This window comes from Brachypodium distachyon, chromosome 1, assembly GCF_000005505.3.
Source record: "Brachypodium distachyon strain Bd21 chromosome 1, Brachypodium_distachyon_v3.0, whole genome shotgun sequence".
NCBI classification, from domain to species: domain Eukaryota; kingdom Viridiplantae; phylum Streptophyta; class Magnoliopsida; order Poales; family Poaceae; genus Brachypodium; species Brachypodium distachyon.
Genome location: NC_016131.3, coordinates 13,767,964 through 13,783,777, shown reverse-complemented (window position 1 = coordinate 13,783,777; position 15,814 = coordinate 13,767,964). Strand labels below are relative to the sequence as shown.

At 47.6% G+C, this 15,814-nt stretch overlaps 3 protein-coding genes across 3 annotated transcripts; 2 read left to right on the top strand and 1 right to left on the bottom strand.

Annotated features, from left to right (window-relative positions):
- Window positions 1-1,273: 1,273 nt before the first annotated feature.
- Window positions 1,274-6,138, top strand: LOC100845437 (nuclear poly(A) polymerase 3). Its single transcript, XM_003559717.4, has 10 exons — window positions 1,274-1,697; window positions 1,807-1,884; window positions 2,026-2,124; window positions 2,517-2,579; window positions 2,651-2,812; window positions 3,216-3,329; window positions 3,613-3,675; window positions 3,783-4,079; window positions 4,819-4,983; window positions 5,119-6,138. Exons 1-10 carry the CDS (start codon window positions 1,404-1,406, stop codon window positions 5,446-5,448), a joined length of 1,665 nt encoding a protein of 554 aa, XP_003559765.1. The 5' UTR covers window positions 1,274-1,403; the 3' UTR covers window positions 5,449-6,138.
- LOC112270109 (probable leucine-rich repeat receptor-like protein kinase At1g35710) lies at window positions 5,979-9,218 on the bottom strand. Its single transcript, XM_024457804.1, has one exon. The coding sequence runs from the start codon at window positions 9,193-9,195 to the stop codon at window positions 7,447-7,449; it is 1,749 nt and encodes a 582-aa protein (XP_024313572.1). The 5' UTR covers window positions 9,196-9,218; the 3' UTR covers window positions 5,979-7,446.
- Window positions 9,219-10,233: 1,015 nt separating this feature from the next.
- LOC106866286 (basic proline-rich protein-like) lies at window positions 10,234-12,264 on the top strand. The gene has a single exon (XM_014899930.2). The coding sequence runs from the start codon at window positions 10,537-10,539 to the stop codon at window positions 11,707-11,709; it is 1,173 nt and encodes a 390-aa protein (XP_014755416.1). The 5' UTR covers window positions 10,234-10,536; the 3' UTR covers window positions 11,710-12,264.
- Window positions 12,265-15,814: the final 3,550 nt, after the last annotated feature.

The following is a 15,814-nucleotide window of genomic DNA, read 5'->3' as shown; positions in this document are numbered from 1 at the left end:
TACATGTATCTATACGTTTTTTAGGAATAGAGACAAGAAGTATGGGACAGAGGGAGGATAGTCGCGTTGCGTTTAGGTGGTGTCTGGTTGGTGGAATATGGTGAAATTAAATTAATGGTTCTCTGCGTACAGCAGGAATGAAATGAAAACGTTCTAGTTTGATGTTTGGTTGAAAGTATTTAACCATTATAGATTTTGTTTGGTTCATATGTATCTGGTTGAGAAAATAGAATGAGATATCTGTGATGCCACCTGCTTCTTTAGCAAAACGAAATGAAATCGTCCTAATTATTACAGTCTTCCACAATTTGTGTTAAGTTTCTTAATTGTACTAAGTTTTTGCATTCTTATGTCATTTGTCCTTTGCAAGGCCAGCTAGCACCTTTCTCCAATAATTATAGGTTTTGTAAAGTCTTTGTTCCAAAACAAAGCACAACAGGGTGTTTGTAGTCCAACAGTTAGGATAATTGCCTTCCAAACAATAGACCCGGGTTTGACTCCCATCAGACGCAATTTTTTCAGTTTTGTTGAACGTTCGTTTTGTTTTTTCCTTCCCAGTAATAGGCATAATAATCTTATTCTATAATAAGTTCGGGTATCAATTTACCAAAGACAGAACTTGTGGAGAACGGTCCATTCCTCCGGCCCAATCCCGACGACATACCACCTCTCAGTGAAAAAATCTCGGCGTAATTGACCTCCTTTTCTATCGGCCGTCAGTCACCGCGATCCACTCAGTGGCAACGGAGACTCGACGGCGAGATTTCAGGATTTCACTGGGATGAAAAGAGAGACAGGAAGGAAAGCAGCGACCGGCGGGGAGCTTGAGTCAACGCCAATGCCATACCCCGCGAGCTCGAGCGTTATGTAAAGAGATTTTTTTTCTTCGAGGGGAAGATATTTTTATTAGAGACGTGGCTAACCTGGGCTGTGATGCGACCGGATCGGCCCATTTTTAATCAACGGGCCGGCCCATCTTCGTGTGGATCAGCCCGTCCAATTGGGAATTTCAGCTTTTGTTTTTGCACGAACGAGGAACCACGTCCATCAAACACGCGTACGTGTAACGTGTTAGAGATAAGAAGCTGCAACGGTGTCACGACACGCGGCAAAACTTAAGCCACGATCTCTGGACACTCGACTTTCCGGAAAATGTTTCTAAAAAAAAAGGTTTCCGGAAAACCACGGCGCCGGCGGCCCATGAAATGCCTGGCCCACCCGACGTCAGCCCATGACCGACTACATAAACCGCCGTCTTCTCTTCTTGTTCTTCTTCTTCGCCCCTACGTTTCCTTCTTCTTCTCATCGTCTTCGTCTTCTTCACCCAAAACCCCTACCAGGTTACCAAAGCAGAAGAATTTCCCCCGCCGCCTCTGCCGCTGCCGGCGACCACTGCCTCCGCAATGCCTCCGCCGGACGCGGCCACCTACGCTCCCACGCTGCCAATGGCGACGTACCTCCCAATCGGGACCCCCTCCTCCTCCTCCTCCTCCCCCGCCGCCGCTGCTGGGGCCCCCGAGCCCCAAACCCTACCCTTCTTCCTCTCCCCGCTCCCGCTCCCACCCCCGCCTCTCCCCGCGGGGCACCGCGTCCTCTCCTCGCTGCCCCCGCCTCCTCCGCGGTGGCCGATCGCCGTCCGCGTCCCTCCCGCCTTCCTCTTCGAGGCGGATTTCCGCCGGAGCCACTCCCTCGTCCAGGTGAAACCCTAGCCCCCCGGGAACTGAATTTTATTTCCTCGGGTTTTCTGTTGCGGCTCCTGACTCGTTTCGAATGGTTCGTGTTTGCTCGTTTCTGTCGCGTATACAGTTCTTGGAGAACGAGGGGGCCGTCCCGACGGTGGAGGAGGATAAGACGAGGGAGCAGGTCATCCGCAAGCTCAAGGAGGTGATTGATGGGTCTGGCTAGCTAGGGATATTTGTTATTCGCTTGGATTGAAAAAATGGATATTGTGGCGTGTGCTGGAGCTGGAGCGAAGGTTTCTGATGGTCTGACCCGTTGTGTGATTTTGCTGCTTTGCTGCTGCAGATTGTGATGGATTGGGCCAAGGTGGTGGCCTATGAGCAGAGGGTGCCCCCGAGGCGGGTTACGGCTACCGTCTTGACCTACGGTTCTTACACATTAGGGGTAAGCGATAATTCAAGAGAAACTGGAGTCATGGTTTTTCAAATCGCTGCCTGGTTATGTGCAGTTGGAATGCAGTTGTGTTACTAGCTTAACGGGCAATGTCTGCATTGGAAACTCTTGAAATCATTATGTTTTAGTACTATTGCTAGGTTTAATGCTTCACACCTTTTTGGCAATAAAGCTGGTATATGTTGCAAGGGAGGTTGATTACATACTTCATTAGTGAGACCACACAGTAACACAAAATGTCTGTTGTTTATAGTGTCCATTCCTAGACATTGCTCGTTTTATGTGTTGCCACATTATACTTCACCTTCTATTTGATCTAGTTGCCGCTTATGATGCAAATAAATACCGTACGATGGTTGACCTGGTTTTCTGTTTTTCTCAAGGCACATGGTCCTGAATCCGACATTGATGCGCTCTGTGTTGGTCCCTGTATTGCAACATTGCAGGTGAGCATTCTTATTTGTGATCTGTGTTTCTCTACGTTGCTTCAGGATGCTAACACATGTCAGTCTTGCAGCACCATTTCTTTGTTGCTCTGCGGCAAATTCTTGAGCGCAGGCTGGAAGTTTCAGGCATGCAGACCGTAGAAAATGCTAAGGTTCCATTGATGCGGTTTACATTCAGCGGGATTTCAGTTGATTTAACATACGCCCAGCTCCCTGTTGTTGATGCAGTTGAGGCAAGTGTGTTGCAGCACTGACACCTCTTCTACATTTCTAACATGTATCCATCCAATGTGAAGCATGTCTGACCATGTGCAATTACCTCACTATTAACTAATGGAGGAAACCTACAAGTGATCAGCTTACCAAACAGTACCTTGAAAGCTAACTTGCAAAGGGACGTTGTTGTTCTAGATAGTCAAAGTGCTCCTGATATTTGGAACCAAGGTTATCACCCTGTAGTTTATCTGTAGCACGACTGTCATGTAGACTTGGAACCATGTAAAAATATTGCGCAGTTGCCTATCGGTGCCTTTTCTGGTTGATGTATTTCTTAATTTATCAATCCATAGTTAAAAGATCGCCAAATCTTTGGACTCAATAGGTAATGCAATTCCGAGAGTTTACTTTCTCTTGCAGGCTATAAATACATCTAGTCCTCAGTTTCTCCGGAGACTTGATTCACGGAGCTGGAGAAGTTTATCTGGGGTTCGCGTTAATGAACAGATCGTGCAGCTAGTTCCAAATGCAAAGGTCAGAGACTATTCTAATTTAATTTACCAGAACTCATTACATTCTTGTCCCCTTCATAATTATACATCAGCACCCTGGGCTCAGTTAGTTTTTCTGAATTTATTTACTCGAACTCTTATATTCGTCCTTTTCTGAACTTTCTGTTTAACATCTTCTTGCATTAAATTGATCTACGACTAGAATTGCTTATTATTATTTGTACATGTGAGTACTTTAAAATTGTTGTTTTTTTCACCTCAAATTCTTTTTGTTAACAATTTATCTGTCAATCATTATGATACAGAAGTTCCAAGTTCTGTTGCGGTCCATAAAACTGTGGGCTAGGAGGCGAGGACTTCATTGCCATGTATGTGGTTTAATATGCTGTGCCGACTGCTGTTCATCCATATGACCTTGATATATTCACTCCGGTCTAACTGTGTCATGTTTTACATGTCTTATGCCGTTTTCCAGTTGCTGGGTTTCTTTGCTGGGATTCATTTGGCAATTCTTGCAGCATATATTTGTCAGAGATATCCAAATGCCACTGCCAATGGTTTGTTCACCATGTTTTTTGAGATATTTGCTCACTGGGATTGGCAAATTCCAGTAAACCTGCATGGTCAGCCAACTAACTGTAAGCGCTCAGATGGGTATTACATGCCCATAGTGATGCCTTGTACTCCACCGGAGCTCTGTATGTCTAACATGACAAAATGTACCTTCAAGAAGATCAGAGAGGAGCTTATGCGTGGTTATGCTTTGACCAAGGTCAGTAAGTTGATCTATTCTTTTTATAGTTGCACTCTTCCTGTTTTGCGATCTCTGGTGGATTCAGATTTCCAAAGCGGCGCCTTTTTCCTCACGAAATCCAAAATAGAGATTTGTTTTTTTTTAAACGGAGGTTTTGTCTAAAACCCTGTAACGTCTAGATTGTACTCATTTAATGAGGAACATCAGCAGTTTTTATTTCCAGTGTTGATTGGTGATGGTGAAACATAGCTTGAGATTTGTGTACTTGCTTACATAAACCAACAGATGGCCTTGATCACCGATCTTTTATACATGCCTGTATTCTTGAGCACCCTTCCATGTTCCGGTTTTCTTTTCCAAGTACAAATAATCCACTGCTTAATACTAGCTTCGCTGTCTATATCGAATTCACCATTCTACTGTGCCAGCTTGATTACCTATATCACGGTTCTTACTCACGTTAAGTAATTTTATTTCATTTACCTTTCATAGTTAGCTCCTTGATATTCATTTATGGTTTTGGTCCACGTTATCAGTTGAGAATTTTTATACATTTTCCCTTGTCTGTCTTGACAAGAATGCTAGGAATTTGTACCTAATGCAGCTCACATCTTAATAATTGTATGGTTCAGTTTTGACTAGGTATAGATGCCTTCTTCATGACCCCTCTTGTGTATTACTCTTCAGTATATGACTGGATGAACACTTCCGTATATTCTTTTATCATCTCTTAACAGTTCTTTTATCTCTGCTACAGGACTTGTGGAGGCATGATTTTGAGTGGACATGGCTTTTTGCACCTTTCCCGTATGCGACAAGGTATCAACAATTTCTTCGTATTGCTCTATGTTCTCCAACCTCTGAAGAACTACGTGATTGGACTGGATGGGTCAAATCCCGCTTCCGTCAGCTTATTCTCAAGGTTTGTTCGCTGAAATTGTTTTGTTGTTTCTTCATGCTCAGGCATGCTCAACTATCATTGTTTTACTGTTTTACCATCAAGAACGTGAACAGGAAACTACAAATGGTTTTAACTGTCTTTCCTTGTGCTCTGCAGCTGGAAAGAAATGGTCTCGAGTGTGACCCATATTCATCAGAGGAAGTTGATCATAGAGTCATCAAGCCAAACATCATGTATCACTGGGGCCTCATCTCTGAAGCAAACACTTACCTTGATATTAGCTCTCTGAGAGAAGATTTCATGAAAGATATCATCAATGATGTCTATGGCAAGGTGAAATGCAGACGCTCGGAGCTGACACTGTCCGTCGTTGGTTCATCGCAGCTGCCAAAAAGCATGTACAGCGACTCAGCTTACCTTGGGTACATGCCACAGTATATGGTGGGCTACCAGCCAGCACCTGACTGCTGGAGTGCAGCTGGCTAGGACGTGGGTGGATCATCTTGGACTTACTCCTTGCTAATACCGCATCTTACATTGAGTTCAACCATCGTCGGACACTATGGATCGGGGTCCCTTTTGTGCTCCTTGTTGCCCCTGGCATAGGGAATCTGGAGACCTGGGTAACCTTTCTTGAGCTCCCAGGCACACAAAAAATCATAAAAGCTGACTTGGTCCTGTTGTGTGATGATTGTGCAAGTGCACTTGTATAGTACTGATCAGTATTACAGATAACTGGTAGCAATGGCATCTAACATGTAGATTTACATTGTGCTCTGCTCGGCATTCAAGTGTAAATTCTTTTTCGAGGAATCGGTGGTGGTGGAATGGCAACTTGGGAAGCCACTGAAGATGGAAGTAATCTCTACAGGAAAGCCACTGACAATTTTTGGTTCTTCTGTGAGTTAATCACCGCTGCTGCCTGCTGGGCGAAAATCATCCGGATCAAGGGCATTGTATATAGCTGTTCTCATTAGCATGTGCTGGCTACCTGGTGTAAAAACAGAACAAAGAGCCTTTTTTTCCCCGTCAAAGCATTCATCTGTAAACTTTTCTCGCTGACATGAATAAGCTGTAAACCAAAACAAATTCAGTCGAAACTTGTAAGAAATAAGTAGAAAACAAATTGTAAGTAGTTCCTTGTCAACAATATGTGGATGCATGTTGGCAGTGGCATAATGATGATGACTGTAGTCAGTTTTTGCTTGATGGTATTTTGTTTGTTGCTCGATCGTTGGATGGAATAGATGGTCCGTGCAGGTGATGCGATGCATTTTGGTCCCAGCCATCATGCTTGCTTGTAATGTATTGCGTCATGGTTTATGCGTTGCATGCTTGTAATGTATTGCGTCATGGTTTATGCGTCACACCCTGATGACCAGGAGCTAGAGTCTCTACTCTCCTGCTCGATCGAGATTCATTAATTAAGGATATACAGTACACCCCAGTTTCAGAAAGCATGGCATGCCAGCTTAACCTTCAGAGGCTAGCCATCACTCTTATTTCAAAATTGCTCACGTGAAAGAGGGCTACGACTTTTAACCATGAGTATCGATGACCTCGTTACCATCGCACAGTACTATCGAATTTATAAGACCAACAATTTTTAAGACCAACAATTCTCTTATTTCAAAATTGCTCACGTGAAGAGGACGTCGCTAAGCTAGTTGGAGTTAAAATGCGCGTTTGCCAGAAAATCAACAATGACGGGACGGCCAGGCGTACGTGATTGTCATGCGCGAAATGGACATACATGGCGTCGGAAGGCATGATTCTTCCCGCACCCCGGCACCAGCCGCGCAAGCGCCTCAGCCTTCCTCAGCATGGTCACCGCGTCCTGCGCCGGCACCGGCATCGGCATGCCCGGGCCACGCCGTACGAGGCGCGCGCTGCGGCTGCGTTGGCGGCGGGCGAGCACGGCACGGCTCCACCGCGACCGCCCGCGGGCGGCGACGGCCAGCGCGCTTGCCGCCGTTGCCGGTGCCGGCGCGGACGAGGCGCAGGGCGTCGAGGAGCTTAGCGGAGTACACCTCCTGCTCCCGCCGCGTCCGCCGGCCACCTGGATGAGTATGACGAACACGACGAAGCCGAAGGCGGCGGCGTCATCATCTCCGGCTCCGGCGCGCCGCGCCGCCGCCTCTCTTCGCCTTGCGTGAGCGGTCGCTCTCGTGCTCTGCGGCAACCGCCGACGCCATGAATTCGCGCGCGCGCGAGCCGTTTGTGGTTAGATTGCAGAGGAGAACGAACCTCGACCGTCTTCTCTAGTATCCTACTGCTGGCTGTTGCTACTAGCTAGTCCAAGGCTCGTAGAGTTTATTTGAACTGATATCCATGCCTTCTTGAGGAAATGGATCCGTTCCAGCCAAGGTACAAGGTTATGAGTTTTGTCAGATTCCCTAAGGCTACCTGGAATGGAACTTGAGAGTGTGTTATTAGCAAAAGACAAACTTTCTAAGTTGACCAAGACACCAAGTTACCTAGTTCTTAAGGAATACTGGCAGAAAGTTGGTTACTTTCAAGGTACAATTTAGTAAGTTTGACCAAATTCCCTAAGATGTTTGGGATGGAACCTATTAGTCTGTTGTGGCTAAGCCTCAGGTCCTCTAAATTGATTAAATTACCTAGATCATTGGGAAGGTGTCCAGAGAGTTGGTTGCGCTGAAGGTATAAGGTACTGAGTTTAGTCAAATTTCCTAAGCTATCTGGGATGGAACCTGTTACTGTGTTTCCATAGATCATCAAGGTCTCTAAATTTACCAGATTACCTAGTTCTCGAGGAATGTCTTGAGAAAGCTGGTTCTCAAAAAGGTTCAAGGTAGTGAGTTTGGTCAAATTTCCTAAGGTGTATGGGATAGGACCTGTTAGTGTGTTGTTTTGAAGCGCCATTTCTTCTAACTTGATCAAATAACCTAGTTCATGGGGGATGGCTCCACAAATTTGGTTGTTGTAAAGGTATAATTTAGTGAGTTTGGTCAGATTCCCTAAGCTACATGGAATGGGACCTGTTAGTGTGTTGTTCTCCAACGCCATCTCCTCTAGGTTGACTAAATAATCTAGTTGTGAGGGGATCCACCCATGAAGTTTGTTACGATATAGGTGCAATGTAATTAGTTTGCTCAAATTCCCAAAGATGGATGGGATGGAACCTGTTAGGTTGTTAGTGTGAAGCATCAACCTCTCTAAGTTGGCCAAATAACCTAGTTCTTGGGGAAGGTCTTCAGAAAGTTGGTTCCGGTGAAGGAACAAACAAGTGAGTTTTGTCAAATTCCCTAGGCTGTTTGGGATGGAACCTGTTAGTGTGTTTTCACTGAGTTCCAAGTATTTTATGTTAACCAAATGACCTAGTTCTTGAGGGATATGTCCAGAAAGTCTATTGTGCCAAATATATAAACCAACGAGATTAGTTAAATTGCTTAAATTTGTTGGAATAGGTCCCGTGATGAAGTTGTTGCTAAGCGCTAAGTACTCTAGGTTCATCAAATAACCTAGTCCTATAGGGATGTATCCTGAAAGTTGGTTTTGGTCAAGGTACAATATAGTGAGTTTGGTGAGATCACCCATATAGGTTGGGATTGAGTTGGAAAAGTTATTCTTGGACAAATCTAGTAGAGATAGGTGCTTCAGGTGACCTATTTCGGGAGGGATAGGACCAACCAAGTGGTTGCATGAGAAGTCTAGTTCCACAAGATGACTCATTTTCCCTATTTCCCTTGGAATTTCACCGGAGACTTGATTGTCAGAAATCTCTAACAAACGAAGCTTCATGAGGTTGGCTAAAGAAGCTGGAATTGAGCCTCTTATCTGGTTGCCTTGCAGGAGCAGAGCACGGAGCTTCACGAGGACCTCAATACTCGAAGGAATACTTCCGACAAGCTCGTTGTTCGAGAGGTCGAGGCTCCTCAAGGTTCTCAAGGATGAGAAGTCAAGGGACTCCAGAGTCCCTCGCATCCGCATCCGCCGCAAGGAGACACCGGTGATCAATGGTTGGAGCCGGCCCTGGTGCATCGTGTGTGCACCACACCTGATGCCGTGCCAATTGCAAGGTGAAGAAGACTTGTTTCGCCAGGAATGTAGAGCGAGCTGGCTTCTGTTGTTAAGGGTGGCTTTCCAAATGAGGAGTGCTCCTGCTTGTCCTTCTAAGGACGACTGCGGCACGGTGGCAGCGGAGACAAGTCCGGTGGCGGCGCTGGCCATCATCAGTATAGTGAGAGAGGCAAGCATTTTGGAATACATAGGTGATCAGTTTGCTAGCTCTTGTTTTGTGCCTCTATGGGAGCTCATTGGCAGCACCTTAAATAGCCATATGCACAACATCTGCCTCTGCCGATCATTTCCCCATGTTAACTGCACGCGTCCATATAATATACATCACTCCACTGAATCTGGCATAAAAGTTTCAACCATGGAGAATTTTAGAGCCATGCTTGATGGATTTCAGTTAGGGGAAAGTTCGACATAAGCATTAGTGGCTGTCATGGAGATTAATGTATGTAGTGGAGGACTGGAGACTCCACCTTTGGAAGATTTGCAATCTGAACATGACCAATTAGTGGTGAGGTTCATCGGCAAGACTTGGTAGGTGCTTATTTAGCTTTTGCCAAAGAACCAAACGGACCCTTAGATCAATATATATATATACTCGATGGTGGCCGGAGACATCATATCTGATCGCCATTTTTGACCGCGTGCTAGCTCGATCGAGATGTACTCGCGTAGCTATCTCGATCAACAACACAAAGAAGACGTGCCTAACGAAAGGTCGCTCGGAAGGTGCATGGCAGCTTAGCCCTGGGCCCCTGGTGGGCCGTGGAGCCTCCTGGGCTACGGCGCAGTCTGTCGGAGATATGGCATGCAAAAGGCCCGCTTTAATTAACGAAATTTCCTTGTCCTTCCAGATTGGCATGTCGTCGATCGTAGGCCTTCTCTGCAGATCAAGCTTGCTTCGCGCGGTTGGTTCGGGTCTTCCCAAGGATTTAGCTGGCCACGCGATATTTATATGGGCCGGTTTTGGGCTGGAAGTAGACCTCAAGGCCCAAAAGTGGTCCGAAGCTCCGGCTCGAATAGCGTTTTATTTTGGCTCTGCATCCGTTGTGTGTGTGTGATCGATCTGCATTACTGACACGCACCTTTCATTCAACTACTGTACTTACTGGCCAAAAAGAGTTAACCAAGATTAACAATCAAGTACGTACGTGCACGTGTCCAGGGCTGCCAGTGGTACATGCATGTAGAAGCACAATTTTAGTGTCTAGAGATCGATCTGCCCATCCATCAGACCATACCGTCGCCCACGGCTACGAATTTTGGATTAGCATAGAGTATATATAACACTGCAATACAATACGATATCTATAATATATTTTTGGTATAAATACATCCTTACAAAGAACCGTGCATCTCGACCCAACTCAACAGAATTATCATTATTGTTCCCTTAATTTAATGAAGTAGGCCACCAAGATTGAGTTTTGCCAGCCTCTGGTCGCGACACCAGTAGTACGGATACGATGGATTTGAATTTTGATCTCTCACAGCCGATATATATGATGCCATAGCCCCTATTGCCCGTCACCGATGCTACCACCGGCGCCTCCGCCTCCGCCTCCGCCTCCGCCGAACCCAGCGCCACCGCCGGCGCCTGCACCACCGCCAAAGCCCGCGCCTCCACCATGGCCGGCACCGAAGCCTCCTCCTGCTCCGCCGCCCGAGCCTCCTCCGAAGCCACCCCCGACGCCACCCCCTGCGCCGCCACCGCCGCCTACCCCGCCACCGAAGCCTCCACCTTTGCCGCCACCGAATCCACCACCGGCTCCGGCTCCTCCGCCCCCACCAGCTCCACCGCCTAGTCCGCCGCCTCCGCCGGCACCACCTCCCGCACCGCCACCAAACCCACCACCAGTTCCAGCACCTCCACCTGCGCCGCCTCCGAGGCCACCACCCGAACCGGCGCCGCCACCGAGCCCACCTCCTGAACCGGCGCCTCCTCCGAGGCCCCCTCCTGAACCAGCACCACCGCCAAGCCCGCCACCTGAACCAGCCCCGCCACCGGAACCTGCACCTCCTCCAAGACCACCACCGGAGCCGCCTCCCGCGCCACCACCGAGACCTCCTCCTCCACCCGCACCGCCTCCAAGCCCACCGCCGGCACCACCTCCTGCGCCTCCACCAAGCCCACCACCTTTCCCAATGCCTCCTCCGAGTCCACCGCCATGGCCAACACCTCCACCAAGCCCACCACCTTTCCCAATGCCTCCTCCGAGTCCACCGCCATGGCCAACACCTCCACCGAGCCCACCACCCTTCCCAATCCCTCCTCCAAGTCCACCGCCATGGCCGATTCCTCCACCAAGCCCACCACCCTTCCCAATCCCTCCACCAAGTCCGCCGCCACCACCAGCACCACCTCCACCCCCTAGTCCACCACCACCACCCAAGCCCCCACCTTTCCCGCCACCAAACCCAATCCCGGCACCTCCACCATGGCCAATCCCTCCAAGCCCACCCCCAGCACCACCACCACCTCCGCCCAAACCTCCACCTTTCCCCCCTCCAAACCCAATTCCAACCCCACCACCATGTCCGATCCCGCCGCCGAACCCGCCTCCGCCCAAGCCGTCCTTCTCCAGCCGACGCGCCTCAATGGTGACCCCGAGCAAAGCTAGCACCACCACCGCAACCGCGGACAGCCACGCGCGCCTCCCCATTATTGCTCTAACTGGTTGGCTACACTGGAATCAAGCTCAGTAGGGAAGTGAATCAAGTGATGCTGGTCGTACTGAGGGACGCAGAGAGCTTTATAGCGAAGCTCAGATCGAAGCTGGGTACTCTGGTGCTGTGCAGTGCAGCTAGGAGTGGAGTAAATGCACGCAGTTGGTTGGGACGCTGGCTGAGCTAGCTTGCGATCGGCCGGCGACGGCAGGCCGACAGCGTCGCATGGCAGGGCAGTGGGTGACAGAGGGGATTTCGCCGGTGGATTTTTGACGATGGGAGTACTTGGAGCGATGGCGACGTATCTGGCCGGAGAATGTGCGTGCGTGGCGTGGATTATTGGCCGTGCCGGTGGGCGCAGGCATTTATGTCATCCCACGCGCTTCCTCATCTTCTTCCCTCTGCCCAACCAACGGCGCTGTGTATCTGCTTTGCATGTTACTCCATGTAATACAGCAGTCAACGTTATGCATATCTAGATGTGCTAGCTAGTGGACACCGTGTGGATGCATGCATCTGCATGTTACATTTGCAGCATGCAAGAGCTTCAAAGTTTGAATTAATCCTAATTAATTAAAGCCTTATAAAATGAAACCTAATACTAAGTATGATTTATATTTTAGACGGAGGTAGAACAATGCATGTACTATAATATACTCCCTTCGTACGTCCCATATTTAGTGCTAGAAGTACTTTAGTATATGGATACGTGAGTATATGGATGAACGTATGGACATGTATCTCTCGCCAGCAGCTCATACGCCCAGTGCGTTCTTTGTATCACGCATTCATGCTGTACGTACGCACGGCACGGCACGGCCTCGGTACGGTACATTATTATCTTCCCCGGAGCCCACACGAGGAACTACCAGTACTCAGCTCATAGTAGACGTATCTGAAACAAAATTGTGAAGAAATTAGTGCTGCAGGCCAGTAGTGTGAGCCATGTACTTGTATATGCATATCATATTCATATGCAAGTATTAATCGGTGCAGCATTGGCAATAAATTTGTGTGCGCCTACTAGCTAGTACCAAGTTGCATGTATGCTCAACCGACAAGAGTCGACCAACGAACGAAAAATTCCACTCCACCACTGTTCACCACCGACACATGCACAATGCATGCATGCATGCATGTGTGTAGTACACACCAGCTAGCTAGTCACTACATGCTTGGAAGGACGGTGATAACATTACGAGTTTAATCCTCTTGAGTAGCAGCGGTCCCATCTGCATATATACCAATCTCAAGAAAGTGCAGCTGGTTTCGATCGCTTCAGCTCACCAGCTAGCCCTGAAGCAGCAGATCTAGCTAAGCATCGACCGACCGGGCTGGCCACTGGCCAACCGGACATGCATGCAGATTTTACGACGACCGGGTACGCATGCATTTGCCTAGCTAGTCCCCTCGCCGACTGATTTGATTTGATGGAACGATGACGTTCTACAGCTATTTCCTTTTCATTCAAGTGCTGTGCTGCATGCAGGCCAATTCATTGCAGGGAAAGCCTTGCTACAAGACACAAGCATGCGTGCAACAAGGCATTTAATCGCACCACATGCATGCTGCTGGAGCTGGAGACTTGCAGCGAATCCGTTATTTTTATTTTTGAGGGAAACGAATCCGTATCGTAGCTTGTCAATTGGCATGGTGCCACAAGCCCACAACGTGCTGGGCTGCCCGCCTTTTCTTTACTTACCCAGCTCGACCCAACTCTGTTCCACTGGTTCAGTTTCTAGCTCATATGGGCTAAAGACTTGTTGCTAACTGGGCCGTTTTTCTGTATGGGCTAAATTAAGGACGATGAACAAAGATATGTTTGTTTTTTACTTGTTTGAGGAACTGAACAGGATTAGATTCCTCTAAAAAAAAAACAGGATGAGATGTGCCAGCATTAGAATATAAACTGGCATGCATTAAAACTTTAGGAATCAAATAATACACACAAACATTAGGCACATAACTGTCTTTAATATGATCGACACTGTGCTTTCTTTACTCCTGCTTCAGAAACCAGCAACATTGTCATTGTTTGCTTCTGAAGAAACAACCTTCAGTACTGTTTCTAGCATCTACTGTTAATGTGCTGCGGCACGTACGTAAGATCGAGAGAAAAATAGTGCAGTGCTTCCATGTATTCCTTCCCCCACTTCTAAAACTAGCGAGCTGCTCTAGCTTGCGATCGGCCGGCGACGGCGGGCCGACAGCGTCGCATGGCAGGGTGTGGGTGACAGAGGGAATTTCGCCGGTGGATTTGACGATGGGAGTACTTGGACTTGGGCAGCTAGCGATGGCAACGTACCTCTGGCCGGAGAATGTGCGTGTGCGTGGCGTAGATTATTGGCCGTAACGGTGGGCAGGGCGGGCGCAGGCATTTATGCCATCCCACGCGCTTCCTCATCCTCTGCCCAACTAACCATAGCCATGCAGCCAACCAACGGCTAGCGCTCATGCGCTTGCATGTTACTCCGTGGTAGTAGTAATACAGCAGTCAACGTTATGCATCTAGATGTACTGGTGGACACCGTGTATGTATGCATGCATGCACGCATCTCCATGGTAGCACTCCCTCCGTTCCTAAAAGTTTGCACTAAAACGACCACAAGTATTTAGGAACGGAGCGAATAATACATTTGCCGCATGTAGAGTTGCAACTTGCGTACCCTTTGACCCTTCTTAATTCAAACAAATGAACTGGTTTTTAAAAAAATTATGTCATTTTAAAACTTTAGTTCATTTGGTTGAACTAAGTAGGATAAATGGGTATCCTGAGGGACAAAAACTTGCAACTCTAGCCGCATGCAAGAACAAAGTAATTCTCATTAATAATTAAAAACCTTATCAAATGAAACCTAACATGATTTGTTATTTCAGACGGAGTATGCATGACTTAGAAGTAGAAAAAAAAATGTAGGGATTAACGTACGTATATATATACATGCATGCATGCATGCATGCATGGTACGAGTATATACGGGCAGTCAGGTGTTTCGGCCTCGAAACATTGTCTTCCAGGCCCCGGACGGAGCCCACCGGAAGAAAGTGCAGGCCAGTAGAGTGGCAACCAGATGCAAGTAAGTATTTATTGTGTTGGAGCACAGCATTGGCAATAAATTTGTTGACGCCACCAAGCTGCATGTCTGCTCAACCGACAAGCGTCGACGAATGAACGAATTCCACTGCACCATTGACACATGCACCATGTTACTAGCTACCAATCTTTTTGAGCGGCACCGGCGCATACCAATTTGTATGACTAGCCTCGAGAAACAACAACAACAACAAAATGATAATATCTGGCAGCCGGTTTTAAGTAGAAGCTCACATTAATCCCTGATCAAGCAGCAGATCAGGCTAGCAAACCGGGCTGGCCACTGGCCAAACCGGACATGCATGTTCCAGCAGATTACGACCGGGTACGCATGCATGTGCCTAGCCCACTGATTTGATTTGATGGAACGATGAGGCCTGGTACAGCTACTCCATTTTCTTTTCATTCATGTGCTGTACTGCTGCTGCATGCAGGCCAATTCATTGCAGGGAAGACACAGGCATGCACGCAACAAGGCATTTAATCCCACCATATGCATGCTGCTGGAGCTTGGAGTCCGTCTTGTAGCTTGTCAATTGGCATGGTGCCACAACGTGCTGGGCCGCCGCCTTTTCTTTACTTACCCAACTCTGTTCAACTGATTCAGTTCTTATCTCGTATGGGCTAAAGACATACCTGTAACCTGTGGCAAACTGGGCCTTCCTTTTGTATGGGCTAAATTAATGACACGGAACTTTTCTTTATTTTTTGAGGAACTGAACATGATAGATATATGCGTCAGCATCAAGGTTAGGGAAATTTAGACTACAAACTGGTATGGATTGCAAATAAAAAAAACTGGTATGGATAACAAATTGAGGAATCAAATAATATACTCCTGTAGTCATGCTTCAGAAACCAGCAGCATTGTCTATTTGTCATTGCTTCTGAAGAAACAACCTTCAGTGCTGTTTCTAGCATCAATTCACTGCGGCGCGCCGGCACGTAAGAGAGAAAAATAGTGCAGTGCTTCCATGTATTCCACCACTTCTAGGACGACATGAAGCGGTGTGCTTCATAGCATGCGCACCCATGACCCATCATGTTCTT

Excerpts from the sequence above, each read along its gene's own strand:
- LOC100845437 (XM_003559717.4), top strand. The coding sequence starts at position 1,404 with ATGCCTCCGCCGGACGCGGCCACCTACGCTCCCACGCTGCCAATGGCG. Across the intron at positions 2,813-3,215 it reads CTGTTGTTGATGCAGTTGAG|GCTATAAATACATCTAGTCC; the intron begins GCAAGTGTGTTG and ends TTTCTCTTGCAG. Across the intron at positions 4,080-4,818 it reads GTGGTTATGCTTTGACCAAG|GACTTGTGGAGGCATGATTT; the intron begins GTCAGTAAGTTG and ends TCTCTGCTACAG.
- LOC106866286 (XM_014899930.2), top strand. The coding sequence starts at position 10,537 with ATGCTACCACCGGCGCCTCCGCCTCCGCCTCCGCCTCCGCCGAACCCA.
- LOC112270109 (XM_024457804.1), bottom strand. The coding sequence starts at position 9,195 with ATGTATTCCAAAATGCTTGCCTCTCTCACTATACTGATGATGGCCAGC.